The 24,973-nt window shown below is 40.9% G+C and overlaps 1 protein-coding gene across 1 annotated transcript in view; it reads right to left on the bottom strand.

The window, feature by feature from the left end:
* Positions 1 to 1,260: 1,260 nt before the first annotated feature.
* The window catches only part of LOC139943833 (serine/threonine-protein kinase SMG1-like), an 85,485-nt gene continuing 61,772 nt past the window's right edge, over positions 1,261 to 24,973 (bottom strand). Inside the window, exons 56-72 of the mRNA XM_071940665.1 lie at positions 23,231 to 23,329; positions 22,260 to 22,378; positions 20,655 to 20,918; positions 19,823 to 20,077; positions 19,323 to 19,440; positions 18,280 to 18,380; positions 17,659 to 17,909; positions 16,961 to 17,104; positions 16,526 to 16,730; positions 15,331 to 15,455; positions 13,646 to 13,850; positions 12,942 to 13,161; positions 11,265 to 11,349; positions 10,164 to 10,228; positions 9,086 to 9,244; positions 8,027 to 8,193; positions 1,261 to 7,709 (exon numbers count right to left, since the gene is read on the bottom strand). Coding sequence (XP_071796766.1) covers positions 7,632 to 7,709; positions 8,027 to 8,193; positions 9,086 to 9,244; positions 10,164 to 10,228; positions 11,265 to 11,349; positions 12,942 to 13,161; positions 13,646 to 13,850; positions 15,331 to 15,455; positions 16,526 to 16,730; positions 16,961 to 17,104; positions 17,659 to 17,909; positions 18,280 to 18,380; positions 19,323 to 19,440; positions 19,823 to 20,077; positions 20,655 to 20,918; positions 22,260 to 22,378; positions 23,231 to 23,329 — 2,660 coding nt within the window. The 3' untranslated portion in view covers positions 1,261 to 7,631. The remainder of the gene's footprint in view (positions 7,710 to 8,026; positions 8,194 to 9,085; positions 9,245 to 10,163; positions 10,229 to 11,264; positions 11,350 to 12,941; positions 13,162 to 13,645; positions 13,851 to 15,330; positions 15,456 to 16,525; positions 16,731 to 16,960; positions 17,105 to 17,658; positions 17,910 to 18,279; positions 18,381 to 19,322; positions 19,441 to 19,822; positions 20,078 to 20,654; positions 20,919 to 22,259; positions 22,379 to 23,230; positions 23,330 to 24,973) is intronic.

Consider the following 24,973-nt stretch of genomic DNA (forward strand, 5'->3'; position numbering starts at 1 on the left):
AATCCAAATGCTCAATACGACTGTTAAAAATACAAACTCCACTGGTACAGAATGTACATGTGGCGGCAAAAGTGAAAGTTATTTCACTGCATTATCACTCAATTGAAGTCATGAACCACAGACTATTTCAGAAGGAATTTCACCTCAGGTAAAAATGGGGTCTAGTTCACTACAGTAGTACATTGTAAAGTTGATACAATGTGTAAGTTTTTAAAGATGTTTTCGATGGCAAATGACTTTCTAATGGTGAATAAACCAACTTGAATTGGCAAGAATCAACTATATCTATGTATACACCGGAAGCATGCAGGGAAACCCATTGAAGTGTACCACAGTACCCACTGACATGACTGAAGAGTTACATGACTACACCCATATACCTGTACCCTATTGTACCCGCTTTTAGGGAGTATTGTGGGAGGGTAGTCAGGTGTGACAGGTGACCTGTTGAAGGTGGAGCCACTCTGTGATGTCATGAGGGGGGGGGGGGGGTATGGGAATGACACAGAGGGGGGCAATTTACTGTCAATAGTAGACTTGCACAGTCTGTTCAGTAATTTAATCAACACAACAAGTAAAATGTATCTTGGTCAAGAACATTCTCAAGAAAATTTATGAAAATGAAATGTATCTTGTTAACTTAATCAAATAAATTGATCAAATGGAAATAAAATGTACTTTGTTAAAAAAAAAATCAAGAAAGTTTATAAAATAAAAATGAACTGTAGATGTACCTTGTTGACTAGAAAACATAAAGTCAAATTAAATGAAAATGAGATGTACTTTTTGTACTAAATAAAATACAAAGCAAATAATCAAGTATAAATGAAATGTACAACATTATCTAAAAAAATAAATAAAAAAATTGATAAAATAAAAATGAAATGTCGAAGAGGTTAACATTTCATGGAGCACCGTATAAGGGTTTACAAGGTGCTATGGCGCATTCAACAGCCACTGCCAGAAACACCGGGGCAACCCCCCCTCTCTTAATAGCAATATGTGTAACTGGGTTCTGTTGATTGCATTACACAACATACACGACCTTCGACTTTCAACCCATTCAACAAAGCAATAATGGATAAGTGTCACGACTCAGAGACTCGAACCCACACGTCAGAAACACCAGAGCTCGAGTCTGGTGTTCTTAACCACTCGGCTACACCACATATAAAGACAGATAGCTTTACAGAAAATATAGATGAATGAATTACAATAAAACAAAACAAATAATTAATTTTAACACGGTTCATTTTTTTTTATCATATTATTTTATTGAGCAATATCGTTGTAGAACAGTAACAGCTTAACAATTTAACATAAAATGGAAAAAATTATATCAACTAAATGTCTTATCAAAGGGACACTACAATCACCATTAAGATGTCATCAAGAACTTCCTGGTAAATAATTCAAATACCAGAGAAATTTATTCTGGAGATGAAGAAAAATTTGATTGAATGGAATTAAAAGAATGAAGTGATGACAAATTTATCTTTAATGGAATTTAATTTTGTTATGCCCCCCAAAAAAGGACAATTAAGATCAAAGTTTTTTATTACGATACCAACTGGCATCTGATTGTAGTGTCCCTTTTCAAATCACAAAAAAATTGTCACAAAGAAAAATTATGATGGATAAAAAGATTGGTGACAATGACAATGATGAGTACCAAAAGTGCAGTTCAACGAACACATTGCCTTGGATCGGACCAGTTGGTCTTTAAGAAGCATTTAAAACCGTTTGTTATGAAATGCAAATGGTTAGATAGATAATTTACAAGTCAAGTATAATGATCCACACAAACATGCCTCAAAATTGCCCGATTTTCCTTGTACGTCGCAAAGAAACATGGTCGGCCATTTAGTGGGGGTCAAAATTTTGACTCCATAAAATGGCTGACCGAGTTAGTTCGCGACGTAAAGGGAAAACCGTGCAATTTTGAGTGATACTTGCGTGGATCATTATATTCTACTTTGAAATTATCTATCTAACCATTTGAATTTCATAACAAATGGTTACAAACGCTTTTCAAAGACCAACTCGCCCAATCCGAGGCAACGTGTCTTCAACTGAGAAGACACTATTCAATGACCCTTCCAACTTCAAATGTCCAGTGTTACTGTGAACATTTTTGGGTAACTAGAATTGCTCTCCCAATAAGAATAGGTTCTTGTGTTAACTGGGCCAAATTTCAAAGAGCTGCTTAACCACCCAAAAAGTCACTCAACACAAATAATGTAAGCTTACCCGCCAAAATACCACATGCAACCGTCTGCAACTGGTATCTTGCTCATGTTTGCTTAGTAGAACAATTAAGCAATACTTTCTGATAAAGTAGCTCTATAGACCTTTATCACGTCTACCATCTTGGTCATGTTCCCGGTTTCTAATAACAGTAATGAATGCTTGTACACCAGACCATTATTTCGGCCAGTCTCAGTTTCATTACAATGAGTTGGCATGGAGTAAAATCAAGATGACCACACGGTGATAAAGGTCTACGGGAGTGGGCCCTTGGGCCTAACATTTCCCTCTCCTACATGATTTATGCACTACAGTTTACTTAAAGGTAGCTCAAGATAAGTGAAGATAGTGAAGTGCAGTGAATATCAAATGCCAGGGAATCTGGCACCAAGTCAAATTTATAAAATATGACCGCTCTTGATGTCATGAAATTGTCTGTGAATTTTTACTCTTTGAAACTCACAAATGATTGAATAAAAGTGATAATTTTCTGAACTTTTAAACTTTTTTTTTATATAATCCTTATACACCGATGTTTGTTAGCATGTACTAACATGTACTCGAGTTCTATGAAAGAAATCATAGGCATATTACTCGGGTGGGATTCGAACCCACACCCTTTGAAATTCTAGAGCAGTGTCATACCAACTAGACCACCGAGATTGCCCGGTGGCTAGAGGCAAATTGAATATTCTTTATCCCTGATGCAAATTTAACATCTAATAGAAATTTGTCAACATTCAACAAAATGAATTTTTGTATTTCAACACCCTCCCCAACACAATACAATCACAAAAAACTGTTTGTTTCCACCTAAAAGTCTAATCTAACGTCTGAATTACTAATACAACCTGTCCAGTTTAATCCATGCACTATCTGATGTCAACCTCTTCCTGTCTGCCATGAGTATATTGAGCAAATCATCATTCTCCCTAAACACTAATCTGCTCGCCCATACCAGTTAAAGGCAGTGGACACTAATGGTAATTACTCAAAATAATTATTAGCATAAAACCTTACTTGGTAACGAGTAATGGGGAGCTGTTGATAGTATAAATCATCGTGAGAAACAGCTCCCTCCGAAAAAACGTAGTTTTTGAGAAAGAAGTAATTTACACGCATTTGATTTTGAGACCTCAGAATTAGATTTGAGGTCTCAAAATCAATCATCTGAAAGCGCACAACTTCGTGTGACAAGGGTGTTTTTTCTTTCATTATTATCTCACAACTTCTATGACCGATTGAGCTCAAATTTTCACAGGTTTGTTATTTTATGCATATGTTGAGATACACCAAGTGAGAAGACTTGTCTTTGACAATTACCAACAGAGTCCAGAGTCTTTAACACTGGTCTGCTCCCAAATACCAGTTAAAACACCAGAGAATCAGTCACTCTCCACTCCCAGTTGTCTGACTGGCAAGTTCAGTGCAGAAAAGCATCCATATTTCATTTGAACCAGTAAAAAACTGATGGACTAGCAAGATGACAAGCTACATGTACATGTACATGTAACTGGTCATGCTGGCCAGTCACTAAACTCATGTGTGTACTCATTTCTGGTACATTTACCTTGGAAAAGTGGAGCAACCAATTTCCTAACTTAAAAAAACCTCTTACATGAATGAGCTAATGAGATACAAAGTGGAGGGAAACAAATGTCAAGCTTAAAACTTGGTGTTCCAAAGACCTCCAACAACATGATTCGCAGCAGGACATCAGCAACAGTACCAGCCAAGCTAGCTGTAAGGCAGTGCAGGGATGAGAGTTGAAGTATGTAGTATGTGACAAGAGTTCCTGAATATGGCTTGCGGCCCTGCGTCCCCCCTCTTTTGGACCCTGTACGCCAAAGATGTTTACAGGTTCAAACTCTGTGCATAGCCAGAATCTCAATAGCTTGTTTGGACTAAGTGTGGACTGTTTCCATAGAGTTATATATAAGAACTAGAGGGCGTACTGGCCTAATGACGCGGCCCGGCATGCGCGCATTGGTTCCGTTTGTGCGCATGCGCGTATAGTCTTGGTGCATATTCGCTGGTTTTCCTTTCACATACAGCGCGTCCAACTCACCGACAGCGCCTGCATCGCCCGTAACAAGAAACCACTTGCATCAAGACTAGCGCAGAGTCTCCGCTCACAATCGGTTTGAAACACTGGTCATTATCAACGGTTTAAACACCCAACGTGACACGCTCTCCACCAATAGGAATAGCGAAACTGTCTGATTTTCTTTTGAATACTTGATTAAACTAGACAGGTGTATCCTCTTAACATTACCTATACACATTATTACATAACAATTAAAACAATGCATTTAACTTGCACTGTAACTACATCTAAAGCCATGCATAAATTACACCAACTACCAGTGTTATATTACGATACAATCACAAAACACAAATTTGTTGCTACTATTAGCAATCCAGAATATTTTGTGCCTTTTGAACTTTTCTGCAAATGGTACCCAAGTAACATCTCAGTTAGTAAAAGACATTCTTCAGTTTATCCCAAAATTCTGCTTATACATGTAGTTAGCATTCATGAATCAATCAAAATCCTTCAGCTGGTGAATAACCCAAAAAACTCCCGAAGCCTGACCCGAAGCCTGACCCGAAGCCCGGCCCGAAGCCCGGCCCGAAGCCCGGCCCGAAGCCCGGCCCGAAGCCCGGCCCGAAGCCCGGCCCGAAGCCCGGCCCAAAGCCCGGCCCAAAGCCCAGCCCGAAGCCCAGCCCAAAGCCCGGCCCCAAGCCCGGCCCCAAGCCCAGCCCAAAGCCCTATCCGAAGCCAAGTCAAAAGACTGTCCCGAAACCCAGTCCAAAGCCAAGCATGGTTAATATACTATTGATGAACTTGATTCACAAAAAACCACCGGATAGATTTTGGAGGAATTGGCGATGCTTGGGCAAAAAGACTTTTTCTTTCCAGTGCACAAAACAAATTTAGTTTTTTTTCGCTTTCTTGGTGTTTCCCTCATATGAAAGCTTTGTCTGCACACTTCAACCCTTTTTTATACGGCTTCCTTTTTTGGGGGGACCAAGTTTTCCTCAAACACTTTCAGATTTTATCGATTCTTCTAAATCTAGCCTATAAGGAAATTTCATTGGAATATTTGAACGCAAAAAGGTAAACTGCTTGAAACATTCATCATCAAGCAAGAAAAAAACAAAAACAGGACAAGAAATAAGAACAAAGATAGACGAAAGGGAAAACCCCTTTTTGTATTCCATGTTTACATTGGATAGACAAAATGCTAAACTTCTGATTGTTGACCTGGTTATGACTTGAAAAGGTGACAAAACGAAAATCCCTCAACGAAATTTCAAGATTTCCACATTGACACCTTAAAGAGGTCCCATGCTGTTCTTCATCCCTTTCACAGTCAGCCATTTGTGTTCCGAGCCTCAAATTTGGGATAGCAGTGAATAGTAGCACTACTTATAACTACTTGTGATTTGAACTAAGAGAGACTGCCAACAAAGGGCTAGATAGATACATGTAGCTCAGTTGGTAGAGCACAGACATCTTAATCCTGAGGTTGTTGGCTCAAATCCCACTCCAGCAAATTTCTCTTTGTTTAACTCAAAATCAATTAAAATTTATCCAGTCAAATTTCCTTGTGGTTTATTATTTGAAATCTGTATTGTCACGATAATGTAACGTTGACACTTTCGTCCAAACAAATACATAAATACATTACAAGTGAAGCATGAAGTTGAGGCTCTAAGCCCATATGGCGGTTCCGTACAAGTATCGAATGCCCTGTGGATGTTGCCTTGGCTTACGCCGAGTCAGAAAGACCCAAGGCGAATTTCATTTACTCTGCTTCAACCACGGAATTCTGTGCTTACAGCCCTAGGATTTTGTTGCTACACAGGGCGACACGCAGGTCTAAATTTTATCAGGGATCTGTATTCCTCCATTCAGATATTTCCTGTTAAGCTTGTCTCAAGACAAGGAACAGAATAAACAGTCCGAAACGTTGAATTCACCCGTTCATCTCAAAACCACGAATCACTCAAAAGAGATCCAACTATTTTTTTATGCCGTCATCGTGAATTTCTGATGTGATGTCTTTCCACCGTGCAAACTTTCAAGCCATATTTGTATATGATGGTATCGGGTCTTAATCTAACCCATAACACATGCAGCTAATTGTGAAGCATGCCTGGATCCTCATTCGTCAAGCGGGCAAGGCAACTTCCATTTCGAAAAGAGCACCACCCTTGGAAAATATGTTGGAATATTTCTGAGGGGGCACATGAATCTGTGGCCTTCTAGTGATGGGAGAGTTTTGAGACATATTGGGTGCCCCATTCACAATCTTTTGTATTTATTTTGTGTGTGTGCATATTTGCCCCAAGTTTAAAACTTTCTAAGACTAACTGAATTTAAGGTGAAGCTGCTATGGGAGACCGAGACCAGGGCCCGCGTGATTTTATAAGCTGTTACAAAGATCATTTTGCTTAGCAAATTTATTCGCTAAGCAAAAAATTACCAGAGTACCACTTATGTCAATGTATTTTTTAACACACCATTTTGGGCCGGTAACAAGTACCTGCTCAGAAAAAGCTTTCCATGCTAAGAAACTAGCAAGCAAGAGAGTAAGATCTTTACACTCTTTGCAAGAATCTTGAGTTCTGGAAATCTAAAAGTTACCGTCCGATCCCTACTCATCCAATGTAAACATGTTCGTCATCTATTCAAAATAATCAGAATCCGAGTAAATTAGCGTTGGAATAAACATATTTTTAACTGCTAAAACTAACCAAGTCTTTCGTGTCGTAAACAAAAAACACTCAACTGACGAAAAAACACTGTTCCCAAAACAACAAGAACAAACATCAGAATTTTCTCTCTCTGCAACGACCTCTACTAATCAGACATGAGGACAGATTCCCCAGGGGGACCATCACACTTGGTTTTTGTTCGTGAATGGCCCCCGGACATGTCTAAATTTGAGTGGATTGGTGGACGATACTCCAATCTTGGGTCTTGCCAAATTGGTTTTCGATCCGACCACCTCATCCCGCTCTTTAAAATGACTGTCTGGCCTCCTGATGAGACAACTATAAATGATAACTGCGGACATACCTTTAAAGAGGGGACGCCACTCTCTCTCTCTACTTTTTTATAAATCCTCCCAAGTACCTTGCTGTTACAACCCCTTTAAGACAACCGCCTCCTGCCGCTCTCCATAGCTAGCTAGGCATGTTGTGGGGGAATTTTGTATCTTTATGATGAGGTGGTATCTAGCTGGAACCGGTTGGAACAAGTTGGATCCGGCTGTGATGTGACCACCTGGATGGTTTTCCCTTGGGGGAGACTGGTCTGTATCCAGTTGTACTTTGCTTTTCCATAACACCACAGGATGTTTGGTGTCTAGGTTTCAGACCCATGCAGTCCAGCCTTCGTAGAGTGTAGCCAGGTTGTCTAGGCTGGTTGCTTCCTTGATCACAAAGTCCACCTAAAAGGGGAAGACGATCAGAGCAAGAATGAAAATATGCAGAAGTCTTTCGCGACCTCTTTCGGCCTGTTTGTCTTACATCACGATGACGGTAGGTTGTCATGGAGGTCAGTTAACCATGCGCCCCCAGGTCAGTTTACCATGTGTCCCCATTGGATTTAATTTTGTCATTCTACAGAAAAGTCACGGTACTCTAACAACAAAAAAGTCCAATGGGTACACAACATTAACTAGCCTACTCTAATCCCTCTCCAACCAACCTACAGAGATTATCTCTTAATCCACTATCCTAGTGGCTTAATTCCTCTTCAACTTACCTGTTCAGGTATACTCAGTCTCTTTGAAGGGTCAGGATCTCTGCCGTCAAGCTTCCCCTTAACACGACGCCACACGTTGATGGCGTGGGTGTTGCGCACTTGGATCACCTTACCGGTCCGTGGATCGCGCATCACGGACGGAGAGCCTTTGGGCTGCTGTGCTAACACTGAGGGATAAAAATAAAAAAGCTAGTAAACTTAGTTTGCAGGGAGAAGAAACAGAGAAATGGAGTGAACGTACATTAATGTAACTTACATCAGAAGAATAAATGAAATTATAACACATCTCTTGCTTGTTCTGTATTCTGGTTGGCTGAAACACGGTCACGTGGGATGAACTAATATACTCTAGTGCATGCGCATGCTATGCGGGCACTAGTCTTTCAAAATAGTGCCCGATTACAGCGCCTTCTCTTAACTTGAACCGTGAACAGCAACTACAAAACTTCCTTTCTTTTCCAGATTTCTGTTTTTATTTGACAATTAAGACCGAGCTGTGTTATAAAACACATATTGACTGGCATAATTCGGTAACTAGTGTATGGTATGTCTAGCCCCCCTCGGGCCTGTGAGTGACCAGAAGAGGAGCCTATTATCCTCGGCCTTTGGCCTCGGGAAATAGGTCGCTCTTCTGGTCACTCAAAGTCCCTCGGGGGAATAGACGTACACTAGTTACCTCATTGCCAGTCAATATGTGTACAATAGTATTTTAGTGGGAACAAGTGTTACCGAATACCATACATGGCGCAATGTCATCAAGCTAACATTGATACACAATTTGAGAACAATGACCCAATCTTGTTTGACAGGTAACCAGTCAATAACAAGTGAAACCCTGCTCAGCAGTTTATATCTGCTAAACAACTTTGAAGAAGGGTTTGAAAAAAAAGTAGAGAAGCAAACAATTTTTTTTACCATTTTTTCTTTAATTAAGTAACAAACAAGGGATATCATAATTGTGATGGGCTCAGTGAAGTTGAGTCACAATTAACTTTTTAAGTTTTATAGTTTTTGTTTTTTGTTTTTTTTTTTTGGGGGGGGGGGTTATAAGAAACTCACAAGCAGCTTTGGAGGCAGTTGGTGGCGTGGCTGGGGTCCCTTCGGCACCTCGACCTAGTATTGAAGAGGATCTGATGGGTGAACCAGTCTTACTCCCTTTGCCGTTACTGCTATCCTTAGGCTCATCCACAGGGGTGGCACCATCACTCACTTTGGGCGCTGGAGGAAAAAGACATGTGAGAAAAGATTTCCAGTAGTTGTTTAGTTTCAATGAGTGGTTATACCAAGGGCGAATTAATTATAGCCTGAACATTCAATTCACTTCTCTTCCAGGCTCGAGAATAATGCCAAATACCGACCTTGCTCGCTTGGCAGATGTACCTTAATAATAATAATAATAATAATAATAATAATGAACCGCACTTATATAGCGCTTCACACAACAGTCCTGAAGCACTTTACAAAAATTAATGAGTAAACAGGTAAGTTTTTAGCAGACGTTTGAAAATGTTCTCGTTTGGAGCAGTTCTGGTGTTGTGCGGTAAGTTGTTCTAGAGTGAGGGTAAAGAATATGAGAACGAGCGGTGGCCATAAGACTTCGTGTGAGTGATGTATGGGACTAGTTGAGAGGTAGAGCTGGAGCGGAGGGTACGATGAGGTACATATGGATGAAGGAGTTCTGGAAGATAATGAGGTGCGGATTGGTGAAGAGATTTGTATGTCAGCAGGAGAAGTTTGAATTCTATGTGTTTGACCCCGCATCCCAATTATCAGTGCGACATAAGGAGACAAAATGAGCTGTGTGATAAGCCCTGTTTTATTTGTGTTTTACCACTCCACATTATTTACTGCACTACAGATTAGAACTAAAAGTGTAGAATTGGCACAAGTCAATAAAAGGCTGCTCAAATGAGTGTGATCCACAAACCAAAAGCACATTACACAAAATTTCAAAAAATTTGCAAATAATCCTCTTGTCCCGAGCAATTACTAACTTCAAACGGGTGGGATCTTGGTAAGTTTTACGTGGTGCCGATTCATCCAGTGGTAATGAAGCTATTTGAAGCTCAAAATTTGTTCAACTATAATCGATTAATAAAGAGTGATTCAGTTTGAAATTTTTTTTAAAGTTGTTTACCTTGGTCAAGTAAAGGTAGTCTAGGTACCAATGGAGCAGCTAAACCAACCAGTTGATCACACAACCTTTAGGAAGAGAAAGTTTGCATTAAGTATATTATGTTAAGACAAGCCTGCTAATAAATTTGATCAAACTAGGTACAGTCGACTCTCGTAGAACAATTGAGATTTGCGGATAAGCTTCATGTTGAAACAGCCCGTCAAAAACATTTTTTTATAATGTATGGTATTACAAACAACTAGGCATCTTATGTTAAAACACTTTATTGGATTTAACAAATATGATATCTGAAAAGGAGCCATTTGAAATTGTCCAAGAGTTAAAGGGAAGGTACACATTTGGTTATTGTCAAAGACCAGTCTTCTCACTTGGTGTATCCCAACATAAACATAAAATAACAAGCCTGTGAAAACTTGGGCTCAATCGGTCATCGAAGTTGCGAGAAAATGATGAAAGAAAAAACACCCTTGTTGGGCGAATTTGTGTGCCTTCAAATAGGAATAAAAGACTTCTAGCTAGAAGTCTTTTATTATTTTAGTGAGAAATTACCTCTTTCTCAAAAGCTAAATTACTTCAGAGGCGGTTGTTTCCAACAATGTTTTATACTATCAACAGCTCTCCAATGCTCGTTACCAAGTCAGTTTTTCAGTTAATATTTGTTTTGAATAATTACAAAACGTGTACCTTCCCTTTTAAAAGCACCAAAGTGTCCAATGTGAAAAGGAAACATTTATTTTGTGAGATTTGTGGAAAGGTCTTCTCATAAAAACTAAGCCTGACAACCCATCAGCGTGTCCACACTGGAGAGATACCGTTTGTTTGTGACATTTGTGGAAAAGCCTTCTCACGAAAACAACAGCCTTGTGGTGTGTGATGAGTGAGTCATTGGTAGCAGGTTTTGTACCATTTAGGGCGCATTGTGGAAGGGTTTCGCTCTCAAACCAGCTACAAATTATTTAAACAAACAAAACTGCAAACTTGGTTAAACACCATATACTACAAAAAGATGGCTATTCCACACTTGTTTTTGTATGTACATGTATTATTGCTCTTCTTTAGTGATTTTTAAATGAATAAAAACAAGAGAATGGAGGAACCGACCTCTTGGTTTGATCTTCAAGAATCTCCATCTTGGGAGCGATCTCAGATAACTTCAAGATGCTTTCTTTATCCTCCTCAGATGAACCTATGGCAAGTGATCATGATGAAGACAACAACATTAGCGCACAATGATATAATAATAACAATAATAATAATGAAAACTTATAAAGCGCACATATCCACAAAAGTGCTCATGGCGCTAAAATACAAACAATTACATTAAAATAATATACAATAACAAAAATTAAAACGTAAGCCTAAGTTGAGACGAAATCTGGAAACTACAACAGAGTGGACTATCTGCTCAGTTGCATTTAGTGTCAAATATTTCCTTACTTCCTATATTACGAGTGTGAAATGTGTCGGAATGTGCAATACTAGAAATATGTGAACTAAGTGTCATGGAAGAGTCGAATATCACACCGAGATTACGAGCTTTTGTAACAGCGGTAACTTCAGAGTCACCAACATTAACATGGGGAATAGTAACTTTAGAGAGTTGTTGCTGTGATAAAATTTTTTGTTTTTTGATCATTAAGCTTAAGGCAATTATTCAGCATCCAAACACGAATTTCACAAATTATAATTATAATAATAATAATAATAATATCAAAGTCTTATATACCGCACGTATCTACCAAACAAGGTACTCAAGGGGCTGAGTATATACAAACTTTCAGAAAGATAGGTTATTGCAGTGATGAATTTTGAGACCCAATTATTTAGCACCTTATAATGGTTTACAAGGTGCTACGGCGCATACAGCAGCCACAGCCAGGAACACTGGGGCGAACCCCTTCTCTTTTCGAAAGTGCACTGGGTTCTTTTACATGCATTACACAACACATGGGACCAACGGCTTTACGTCCCATCCGAAGGACGGAGCAATGGTTAAGTGTCTTGCTTAAGGACACAAGTGTCACGGCTGGGGATTCAAACCCACACTCTGCAGAAACACCAGAGTTTGAATTCAGTGCTCTTAACCGCTCTGCCAAGACACTTCCAAATTATGTAGCCTTTTGTCAAGGCCCATTCCCTAGGGGATGCCTATTTCATGGGTAAAGTGATCCTAGTGTTAAAGGATGGCTGCAGTTTTTTTTTTCTTCATTTAAACGATTAAACATGACTTTTCAAACCTAAAATATTTTTTTCTATTTTTTATTAAATGCGCAAGTATTTTAAAAATGGTTTTCAAGAGATTAGGGGAACCCACCCTGCCCCTAAAAGGGAGCCTTCATTTGCATAAACGTGACGTCATGTCGGTAACCCGAGCCGTCGGGCCCCCTGGCTGTGTTCATATAGAGACGTGTGCACTGTGTGGCCTGGTACCTAGGCGCGTGTAGTTAGGGACCAGACTCTTTTTGCCGACGATATGTTTGAACTCCCGACGTGACGTCGATGGTAGGGGGCGGTAACAATCCACAAAATGGGGGGGGGCATGACTTATTCGCTTATTACGTAAGTAAGATATGTCGGGAATAAACAAAACACATTTTATTGATGTTCAATACATATATCAGAAATAAATGACAGCAAAATTAACTGTTGTATTTGAATTCACTGCAGCATCCCTTTAAAGGATGGCTAATATTCCCCGGGAAATAGAGTAGTGTGAAAAGTGCTCTAGCTACTAAAATCTACTAGTCTGAACATCCGTCTCCCTCTACAGCTACTCACCAACCAACAGCGTCTTGAGAGTAGATGTGAACTCCTCCGAGTAGCCCTTGTACTCCACCATGAACGTCTTGACCACTCCCTCACTACCGAGGCCACCGTCTTCAACCTCATCCTCTTCTCCCCTGGCTAGCGTCTTCAGGTGAGTCTTGACCTCTGACATGAGCTTATGATGAGTGGACAGCGTGTTCTTAACCGCGTCGATTTGAGAATGAAGGGCATCCTATTCATAACAACAACTGGTTCTTATATAGTGCATTTTACAACAATCGTATCAATGCGCTTTACATTCGTGCCCTGGCATTGGGCTAATAACATCCCTTTAATCTTTCTCAGCTCCGTGGGGAGTATACAGCCCTGAGCTCCCGTGGCACCCAGAAGGCTTTTTTTATACACAATATCAACCTCTACCCTCGCAGGTACACATTTATATTGCTGGGTGAAGAGAAGCAATTAAAGTAATGTATCTTGCTCAAAGGACACAAGTGTCACCGACCAACTGTTTATTATCCCCACTCCATTTTCCCCTACCCCAACTCTTCTCTCCCAAACTCACCCTCCCACTATGAAGTATGACCTCCTGTTCGGCTACAGCATTCTCCTTGTCAGCTCCCTCTGCTCCAGTAGTTCCAGTAAACTATGCCCTACCAACTGTTTAGTATCCCCACTCCCTTTCCCCTACCCCGACCCCCCTCTCCCAAACTCACCCTCCCACTATGAACCATGACCTCCTGTTCGGCTACAGCACTCTCCTTGTCAGCCTCCCTCTGCTCCAGTAGTTCCAGTAGACTACGCATCCATTTCTTACCGATGGGCAGTTCTGATGTCGGGGACTTCAAGTCAACGAAAGTCTGTTCCAGATCTGAGATGGTAGTGGTGCACAGCTGAGCTTTGTTGCAGCTCTCCTGGCATCTGTAAGATATATTACAGACATCTTTATTATTATTATCTATATTCTTAAGCCCATCACACACCCAATTCTAACCCCAACGAGCCGATACTTTTTTGTACTCACCACCCCCCCCCCCCCCAAAAAAAGAAATTCATTAATCCTGGTTACTGGCCTGGCCTCGTGGCGGCCTCTCACGAGTTATAATTAATGTTAAAGGGTGGTAATGAAAACAAGGGAAACTCAAAGGTGCCTTGCATGATTTCATAATCGTAAAGGAAGTAAAATTGCATGTGTGTTGTGAGTGCATGTAAAAGAACCCAGAGCGCTTATCATAAAGAGAAAGGGGTTCGCCCCTGTGTTCCTGGCTGGATTGGCAGCATTCTGCGCCACAGCATCTTGTAAACCATAACATGGTGCTATGTAAAAGGAATAGGTCTCATACTTCAAAACATAGCTCCACATTATACCTTGTAGGAAAATCGTGGTGTTATGCGCTATATAAGAACGGTTAATTATTCTTATTATTGCATTCCTTGCCTCCCTTCCCCCGTCCCATGGAAGCTTTCCTGCCCACTCACCTTGTAAGGAGTGCAGCAAAGCTAGTCTCAGCATTAATGGCCTTGCTGGTTCTAGTCCTCAATGCCTTATTATTATTATTGCATTCCTTGCCTCCCGTCCCCCGTCCCATGGAAGCCTTCCTGCCCACTCACCTTGTAAGGAGTGCAGCAAAGCTAGTCTCAGCATTAATGGCCTTGCTGGTTCTAGTCCTCAATGCCTTATTATTATTATTGCATTCCTTGCCTCCCGTCCCCCGTCCCATGGAAGCTTTCCTGCCCACTCACCTTGTAAGGAGTGCAGCAAAGCTAGTCTCAGCATTAGTGGCCTCGCTGGTTCTAGTCCTCAATGCCTTATTATTATTATTGCACTCCTTGCCTCCCTTCCCCCGTTCCATGGAAGCCTTCCTGCCCACTCACCTTGTAAGGAGTGCAGCAAAGCTAGTCTCAGCATTAGTGGCCTCGCTGGTTCTAGTCCTCAATGCCTTATTATTATTATTGCACTCCTTGCCTCCCTTCCCCCGTTCCATGGAAGCCTTCCTGCCCACTCACCTTTAAGGAGTGCAGCAAAGCTAGTCTCAGCATTAATGGCTTCGCTGGTTCTAGTCCTCAATGCCTTATTATTATTATTGCATTCCTTGCCTCCCGTCCCCCGTCCCATGGAAGCTTTCCTGCCCACTCACCTTGTAAGGAGTGCAGCAAAGCTAGTCTCAGCATTAATGGCTTCGCTGGTTCTAGTCCTCAATGCCTTATTATTATTATTGCATTCCTTGCCTCCCGTCCCCGTCCCATGGAAGCCTTCCTGCCCACTCACCTTGTAAGGAGTGCAGCAAAGCTAGTCTCAGCATTAAAGGCCTCGCTGGTTCTAGTCCTCAATGCCTTATTATTATTATTGCACTCCTTGCCTCCCTTCCCCCGTCCCATGGAAGCTTTCCTGCCCACTCACCTTGTAAGAAGTGCAGCAAAGCTAGTCTCAGCATTAATGGCTTCGCTGGTTCTAGTCCTCAATGCCTCAAAGTGTAGAATGGCGTTACTCAGTGCTGCCACCTCAGCAGATCTTTTATTCTCCAACTTTTGTAGAAGAAGAAAATGCTATTAATATTAACTTAGTCAAAGTCTTTTTAATTCATTCAAATCCCAATGTTTATATCAGCTAAGACAACTGAGACATTACCCATAGAATGAATGGAGTGTGATGTTTTAAACATTTTATGTTGACCCCTTGCATGATCCAAACAATGCGTGTCTACCATTTCTGCCATTTTGGGAGTCAATTCCTTTGTGGTAATTTGACATTCACTTCTTAAAGCTATTGGACACTTTCGGTAAACAGTATTGTCAAAGGCCCACACTTTGTGTATCACAACTTATATATAAAATAACAAACCTGTGAAAATTTAGGCTCAATTGGTCATCAGAGTCGGGAGAAAATAACGGGAAACCCACCCTTGTTTCCGCATGTTTCGCCGTGTCATGACATGTGTTTAAAATAAATCCGTAATTCTCGATATCGAGAATTGATAATTGTTTTAATGTTTTCTCAAAAAGTAAAGCATTTCATGGAATAATATTTCAAGAGAAGTCTTTCACCATTACCTTCTGTAAACCCTGTAGGTCGTTTGTAAATCTGTGAACTTTTGTTTTGTTTTCTGTTCCGAAAGTGTCCAATGGCTTTAAGAGGCCGGCTCATAGTTCAGATTGGATGTAAATGATTAAAGGCACTGGACACTATTAGTAATGACTCAAAATACTTGTAAGCATAAAAAAATTACTTGGTAACAAGATGGAGAGCTGTTGATAGTATTAAACATTGTAAAAAAAGAGTCCCACTGAAGTAACATAGTTTTTGAGAAAGAGGTAATTTATCACTTCAGCTGAAGCTTTTTACTATGCATCTGAAAGCACACAACACAAGGTTTTTTTTTCTTCCACTATTCTCTCGCAACTTTGACAACTAATTGAGCACAAATTTTCCCAGGGCTTGTTATTTTATGCATACATGTATGTTGAGATACATCTAGTGAGAAGACTGGTCTTTGACAATTACCAAAGGTGTCCAGTGCCTCTAAATGGCTAACTGTAAGTCACAAGCTCCACTTAACCGTTTAGGAAAATATGCTTCAGTCGAGTTATCTACTTACTGCATAATTCTTCAACCTGTCTCGGACTACCTTCTCAAACTCATGCATCACATTGTGCAAGGTCGGATTGGCACCCGCCGCCCACTTCAATCGCTGGCTCACGCTGTTCTGTTGAGCGTCGGCACGATCCTGCACTGCTTTTATGGCGCCCTCTAGTGATGAAAGTACCTGAGTCCGCTTGCGCAGATCAGACATGACGCTTGATCTGTGCATTTTTATGTATGGGGAAAAGCGTTTCATTATTAAATAGAAGATAGCCTTTATTACTTAAAATATTTTGAAGATTAAAATATTATTTTTATTTTGCTACAATTAACAACATACATGCAAGATTCTGGTTTTAATCGAACAAACATTGGGACATGTTAAAATATGTGTGATTTTTCCCCTTTGAACAAATTCACAATCCAGTGTTTTTATTGACTCTAGATGTACCTTGATGGGGGCAGGAACAGCATGTTTTGTCTGTGTGTGCCAGCCTGCTGTAGTACGTCTTCATATAACCACTGGTAGCGCACTAACTGCAGTTGAGCATACTGTAGGCTCTCCTGGTTTGCTGTAACTGCGGTCAACTGTTGCCTGAAAAGGGTCGGATACAGCGAAAGGTCAGGGGTCACAAAGGTCAATAAGGATGTAAAGACACAAGTTAACCTCTAGGAACTCTCTCCATCAGTGCCTTTGTTTACTTTGTGTACAACACAACAATTCAAAATCTTCAGCCGAGTCAAAACCCCAAAATTGTGTCTTATAAAAAGAGTTACCTGGCCAAACTGCATGGCCAGGTACCCATTTCTGCAGCTCAACCCAGTATCACCCCTCACCTAAACCAACTCAAAGTCCTAAACCTGCAGGAAAAATGCATGGCAAGGCAACTCCTTCTGCAACTCAACCCAGTGTTTACCCTCACCTAGCCCGACTCAAACCCATGTACCCTGCCAAACTGCATGGTCATGTACCCCTTCTCCACCCAGTGTTTACCCTCACCTAGCCCGACTCAAACCCTATGTACCCTGCCAAACTGCATGGTCATGTACCCCTTCTCCACCCAGTATTACCCTCACCTAGCCCGACTCAAACCTTATGTACCCTGCACAACTACATGGCCAGGTACCCCTTCTCCACCCAGTACTCACCTCGCCTGAGCCAGTGTCCTCCAGCCTGCATCGTATGCCTTGGTGTAGTTATTCAAGACCCCATAGAGGTGGGATTGCACCCGTCCATTCTGCACGGTCAGATCGATGGTCTTCTTGCACATATCCTCCAGGGAGGCCTTGGAGTTGGCTCCTACGTCCCTAGCGTTGATCTCCGCAAGGGTGTCTAGACCCAGCTGGTGAATCAGGGTGCAGGTACAGATACCGATGGTCTGGGATAGGATGCCGATGGTCTGCAAGGATGTCAAGAATCAATGAGAGAAACGTAGTCAATCATTGAACACAATATTGGACAAAATAATAAAAACAGGAATCTAGCAAAAACAAGAGTTGGCTCATAAGTCTCTAGCGTTGATCTCCTAGGGTGTCTAGACCCAGCTGGTGGATCAGTGTGCAGGTACAGATACCAATGGTTTGGGATAAGATGCCGATGGTCTATGAGGATGTCGAGAATCGATGAGAGAAATGAAGTCAATCAGTGAACACAATACTAGGAAACCCTTAATCTCTGTTCATCCACTTTCTTTAGTGTCCATATTTCGGAGCTGTAGGTGGCTATTGGTAGAACTAAATTGCAGAATTATCTATGGTTAATAATCTTACCTGCTTCCTGATCAAGCCAGCCATGAACTTCTTGATGGGTTTGATGAACTGAGCCTCCGAGATGAGGGGTGCTTGAACCTCTGCTACCTCATCTTGACATCCTGAGGGGAAGGACAAGAATACCTCCTAAAAACACTGGTCTTTTCAGTTTCCAACCAACAAATCTGGCTGAGGGTATCTCTACGTCCCTCTGAAGTGACATAGTTTTCGAGAAAGAAGTAATTTTTCGCGAATTTGATTTAGAACCTCAGAATTAGGTTTTGAGGTAAAAAAATCAAGCATCTGAAAGCACACGACTTCGTGTGACAAGGTTTTTTTTCTTTCATTATTATCTCGCAACTTCGATGACTAATTGAGCTCACATTTTCACAGGTTTGTTATTTTATGCATATGTTGAGATACACCGAGTGAGAAGACTGGTCTTTGACAATTACCAATAGTGCCCAGTGTCTTTAAATGGTTATTCATAAATACCTCGGACAGTTCCGCTATTCCTATTGGTGGAGAGTGCATCACGTGGGTGTGTATAAACCTTTGTTTATGACCGGTAAAAAGTGTTAATTCATGGGCGTGATATGCGACCTTGCACCTGTTCTTTTAAGACAGTTTCTTCATCATTCCTATTGGTCGAGAGCAACGGCTGAAACAGTTGTGCCACATCAAGCGATACGCGCGACGCGCACAGCATTCCCTTATATATAGTTGTTAACTCGAGGGCGCAAGGGCTTTACCATTTCATAGCTTGATGGGTGTTGTGTTAAAAGAAATCATTTAACAATTATAATTTTTGCATTTATTTTACTTTTTGACCAAAAAGTGATGATATTTTTGAACAAAAAGGTATTTATGAATGGGAATCAAAGTGTGTTGAATCGGTTTTCAACTGGTGGTTTAAACCCGCCGAGGCCTGGTTCTTGATAATTTACCTCGACTCCGTCTTGGTAAAATTATCAAGAACCAGGCCTTGGATTAAACCACTAGTTGAAAACCTCTTCACCACACATTGATTCCCTTATTATTTTCAGTGAGAATAAAAGACCTACCGTTGGTAGCTTTGGCAAACTGTTGGCACTGTAACAGGAATTCCTGGGTGGCTTCAAGCTGCTTGATGAAGGACCAGTCTCTCAGGAGCTGCTGGGTGTTGGCGTTTAGTACAGTCGACTGTGGATCCAATGAAAAACAAATGCATACAATTTCATAAGTATGGCACATTCTTGAAGCAAAAGAATGTTCTCGTGGGCATCCGCAATGCACTGGACTGGGTAAAATTAGCCACAGTTTGAGATATATTGAAAGATTTGTGAGTTTGGATTTTTTTCAAGAAACTAACTAGTACAGACTCAGTGAATATTTTTAATTTTATTTCTGCTAACCGACCGTTTGAAAAACAGTTGCACATTTACAAAAATAACCGTAAACGCATAGGCTTAGTTGTGTTGTTGCAGGCCTCATTTTTTGGTGAGGGGTCTTCCATGGTTTATTAAAAATCTTTAAAAACACTTGCCATCGCAGGACCTATTCTCCCTAACATCAGAATCTTTACCTGCAGGCTCTTAGCTTCTTGAATCACGTCAACCTTCCGCCACTGTGTCGGCACGACCAACTGCTCCATCTTGAGCACAAACTCAGCAATGCTCGCCTCCACCTTGGCAAAGGGTGCACTGATCAACGCCAGGAGGACCTGCCCCTGGGTGGGCGGTGTCTGACCTGCCTCGGAGGAGTCAGTGGCATGGACTCGCAGGAGGGCGCTGTACTTGGTCCGTAGGGCGTCTACGACGCTGGCTGAGACTAAATCACCCTTGGGGATTAGATTAAATTCGATTCAAACCTCATTATCCCCCACAAACACTGGTCAAATCCAGCAGAGAAACAAACCAACTGCTTAAGACAAGGTTTGAACAATACAAAGAAAACTGGCCAATCCAGCAGACCTTGTTTTAATAATAATAATAATATCGCAGTCTTATATAGTGCACGTATCTACCAAAAAAGGTACTCAAGGCGCTGATGTACAAACTTTCAGAAAGATAGGTTATTGCAGTGATGAATTCTGAGACCCAATTATGTAGCACCTTATAAGGGTTTACAAGGTGCTACGGCGCATACAGCAGCCACAGCCAGGAACACCGGGGCGAACCTCTTCTCTTTTCGATAAGTGCACTGGGTTCTTTTATGTGAGTTACACAACACATGGGACAAACGGCTTTACGTCACATCTGAAGGACGAAGCAATGGTGAAGTGTCTTTCTAAAGGACACAAGTGTCACGGCAGGGGATTCGAACCCACACTCTGCTGATCAGAAACACCAGAGTTTGAATTTGGTGCTCTTAACCGCTCGGCCATGACACTTCCAGTAAACAAGAGTCGACTGTACCTTCATTCCTAGAGTGACGCTGGTCAGATCTTGCTCAATCTGGTACAATACACCTGGTAAGAGGGACGGCCCATTACACATGCCCTTCAGCTCTGCCATCATCATATCTACAGATTCGTCGACTGACTGCAGGCTGGCGATGGTCCGTGGGAGGACAGTCTTCCTGAAGTGACTGTGCATGTCTTGGAGACTCTCGTAGACGAGTCTGATCAGCTTGAAGCACTCCAGGGAAGCAATGATGGGGCCGCTGTCAAACTCCTGAGGCTGAATGCACACATTGTAAATGATTAATTATTAGAAGGAATGCCAGATTACAAACAGTAACCAAAATTGTCTTTTAACTCCTTTCTTCATAGACCCCTTTACAAATAGGGAAAAAAATGCATTCTGGGATAAGACGCGATGTTTTGGGATGTTCATCATGCATAAAACATGCATAGCTAACTAACTCGTAAACTCTCCCAAAATGCATCATAATCACCACTTCCGGCCTATCTGTAAAGGGGTCTATGGTATTTAGGCCCGATTAAAACATATAGTTTTGATTTCTGTAACGCAATCGACTGATAAAAAAACCTGCTGTTTAGGTCTGAGAAGTTGAGCATCCACCTGTGAGAGAACAAGGCACTCACACCAACAGTCTGTGAGTAGATGTGCACAAAGACACAATTGGGCACGTAACCAAATATTTCAATGGATTCATGCATTTGTAAGATCCAGAAAATTAAGATCACAGTCATAAGTTATTATGTAGGACAGCTTCATTACCAAATTCATATCTTATTTTTCAGTTGAATTTAGTGTTATACGATTGTCAGAATAGACCGATCCATTAAGCTCCACCCCATTGCGTATTGACCAATCACAACCCATTGCACAACCAAAAGGCCAACACTATAAAGTCTGACATGCGTGCGCGTATGCTTGGCACGCACGACAGGGTTGCGCAGAATGGCATTGGAGAGGGTCACATGTTCTTGCTCACACGTGCGCCGTGGACGGAGCCTAATGGATTGGTGTATTGGGGACTTGCTCTATTTTTTAACATTGGGATTTTCCAAAGTAGGGACAGTTGGAAGGTATGAATTGTACCAGATATTGTTTAAAGACACTGGACACTATTGGTTATTGTCAAAGACCAGTCTTCTCAGTTGGTGTATATCAACATATAAATAAAATAACAAACCTGTGGAAATTTCAGCTCAATCAGGCGTTGCGAGATAATAATGAAAGAAAAAAACACCCTTGACACACGAAGTTGTGTGCTTTCAGATGCTTGATTTCGAGACCTCAAATTCTAAACCCGAGGTCTTGAAATCAAATTCGTGAATAATTACTTCTTTCTCGAAAACTACATTACTTCAGAGGGAGCCGTTTCTCACAATGTTTTATACAACCAACCTCTCCCCATTACTTGTTACCAAGAAAGGTTTTATGCTAATAAATATTTTGAGTAATTACCAATAGTGTCCACTGCCTTTAAATCTAACTTGCAAAGGGTACACAGGGTGAGCGGTTGGGTCAGGGATAGGGTGCATGGGTGGAGTTAGGGGGAGTTAGGGGAGGGGTAGGGGGTTAAAGGGTCATGTTGAGGTCTATATTTACCCATTGACATCCACTGATAAGCTTGACGATAATATCCAGATTGGCGATCATACTACATAGCTCCTCTAGAAACCAGTTCCCATTGCGGGATGCAAAGTCAACCAAAGAGTCACCGGCACCTTGGATAGCACAACAACAAAATATGACTCGGTGCAATTTAGAAGGCACCTTTTCAACCTAATGTCTTTCCTTTAAAGTGGTTTGCCTTTTTGATTATATGTAAAATTGAAGGCGAGTCACACAATGCCAATTGTGTTATTCCTGATACAAAACTAATAACAGAATCAGTTATAGTTATACTCATCATCTTCATTTATAATCTATTTCACCAGATTATTTCAAACAGGTATGATAAGATGAAACTTCTTGCTATCACTTTTGTTGTTGTAACTGCATCAATGCCATATTAGAGAGGTTTCGCAAGCATGCAGATACAGATACAGATACGGATATGATAAACGTATCCGTTCACGTCAGCCGCGTGTTGGATTTTGTTTCGCAAAATATAGGTGTGTGTTACTTGAGGGCGCTCGCATTCATCGTGAGTGTTTTCCCCCCGACAGGCATGACCGATAGAGACCCCGTGTTTTATACGCTGCATTTTCTCATCGTATTGCTTGCAAATGACTAACAATTTTCTATTTTTATCAAATACAATACCAGTGAAAGCAATACCCTGGGAAATGTTTTTGATCAGGGACAAAAAGACAACTAAAAGGCTGCAAAACTGTATCCGTTTTTCTACAACGTGTATGAGCTCCTGTATCCATAGCAACGTGTGTGCAAAATATGATAGTCGCGGACATGCATCACATGAACACACAAAGTGTCGCTTATCGCTACCTGTATGTGTATTCGTAGACTTGCGAAACATCTCTGTTATCATCTATCAACACTAATAACCAAAAATATAAAGCATTTTGATTCTTAAATAATAGATTCATAAACAATTCCAGAATCTGGACCGTTACCTGCCACAGCTCCTTCCATGATGAGAGAACGCTGACTGAATGAACATAATGCATTCATCAGGACTGCTGCTAACGTCATAACTCCAGTATCACCATTCTCTGAGGAGAGGAATATAGACGCAGTCACGTCAGTTTAAATGAAACAATCTTAAGTTCAGAACCACGAAATGTCAGGACTCTCTGCGCTTCAGATATCTTTAAAGGCAGTTGACACTATTGGTAATTACTCAAAATAATTATTACTCAAAATAATTATTGGCATAAAACCTCACTTGGTAACGAGTAATGGGGAGAGGTTGATAGTATAAAACAGTGTGAGAAACGGCTCCCTCTAAAGTAACGTAGTTTTCGAGAAAAAGTTGGTTCCATGAATTTGATTTCGAGACCTCAGAATTAGATTTGGAGGTTGTGAAACCAAGCATCTGAAAGCATCTGAAAAGGGTGTTTTTTCTTTCATAGTTATCTACCAACTTCGACGACCAATTGAGCTCAAATGTTCACAGGTTTGTTATTTTATGCATACACCAAGTGAGAAGACTGGTCTTTGACAACTACCAATAGTGTCCAGTATCTTTAATGCAAAGAAGCATGCTCTTAGTATTGTTGGTGAAGGGGTTGGGCTCAATGGTACAACCTCTTTCCCACTATAGGTCTGTAGCTACCCTCAATCTTTTCTACTGACATTTTCACGGTAAATGTGCCACCACTGTGGCCGACCTGTTCCTGCAATCAGAATGTTTGAGGGTGAAACCAGTCATCTGGTTCTTCTCAACCATTCACTCTAGCTTTGCTAAATTGTAGAACAAAGAGCCATTTTCAACAGCTTTGTTCCACATTGCATCCTCTTCGGAACTCCTTGCCTGGTGCATGTTTCCCAACATCCTACAATCTAGACAGTTGTTATGTGGTATTTCAACTCCACTTTCAGCTCCCATGAGTTATTTTCATCTTAAATATTTTATTCTTGGAACAACTTCTCGCCATGGTATGGGCAAACTTGCATTTAAAGGAACGTTACAGAATTGGTAAGAAAACAAAATCGTGAAGATCACAGATTTACATCGAATTTACACGGTCTAATGATGATGATAGAGAAAACATCCCATAAAATATTTCTGCCTGAAATGTCATTTGATGAGAAATAAATAATTTAACTTTGTGTTTGGAGTTTATCGCTCAGTGAGCATTTTATTCATTTTTCTTTTGAATCAATGTCATGCACAATTAATGTGTAAACGGTTTTTCACTATTTTCTTGTGACCCGGATGGCCGATCGATCTCAAACTTTTACAGGTTTGTAAGTTTATGTATATGGTGGATTACATAGAGTGCTTACACTGCCAGTAACTGTTTTGTTAGCAAAACCAATTCTGTAATGTTCCTTTAACTGCAGGTAGGCATGGAAAAGAAAAAAAAAAATTGTTGCTTGTTTGTTAGTTTGAATGATCTTCCCGTCAAGGGAACTCGGCAAACTCCCACAAAGGGATATAAACACCAAGCTGGCAACAGCCAATCTCCCTCACAAACATTGGTTTAACGTCTATGATATGAATTACACAAATCAAGAAATTGTGATTCAGTAACTAGACGACAATATATATTCTAGTCATTGTGAAATCAGTGGTAAGCTGGGGGATTCGGACCTACAACCTTGTGATTGCAAGTCCTGCAATCTAAGAAACTAGACCACGATAAATTGCACAAATCAAGAAATTGTGACTCAGTAACTAGACGACAATATTT

Source organism: Asterias amurensis, chromosome 11 (assembly GCF_032118995.1).
Source record: "Asterias amurensis chromosome 11, ASM3211899v1".
NCBI classification, from domain to species: domain Eukaryota; kingdom Metazoa; phylum Echinodermata; class Asteroidea; order Forcipulatida; family Asteriidae; genus Asterias; species Asterias amurensis.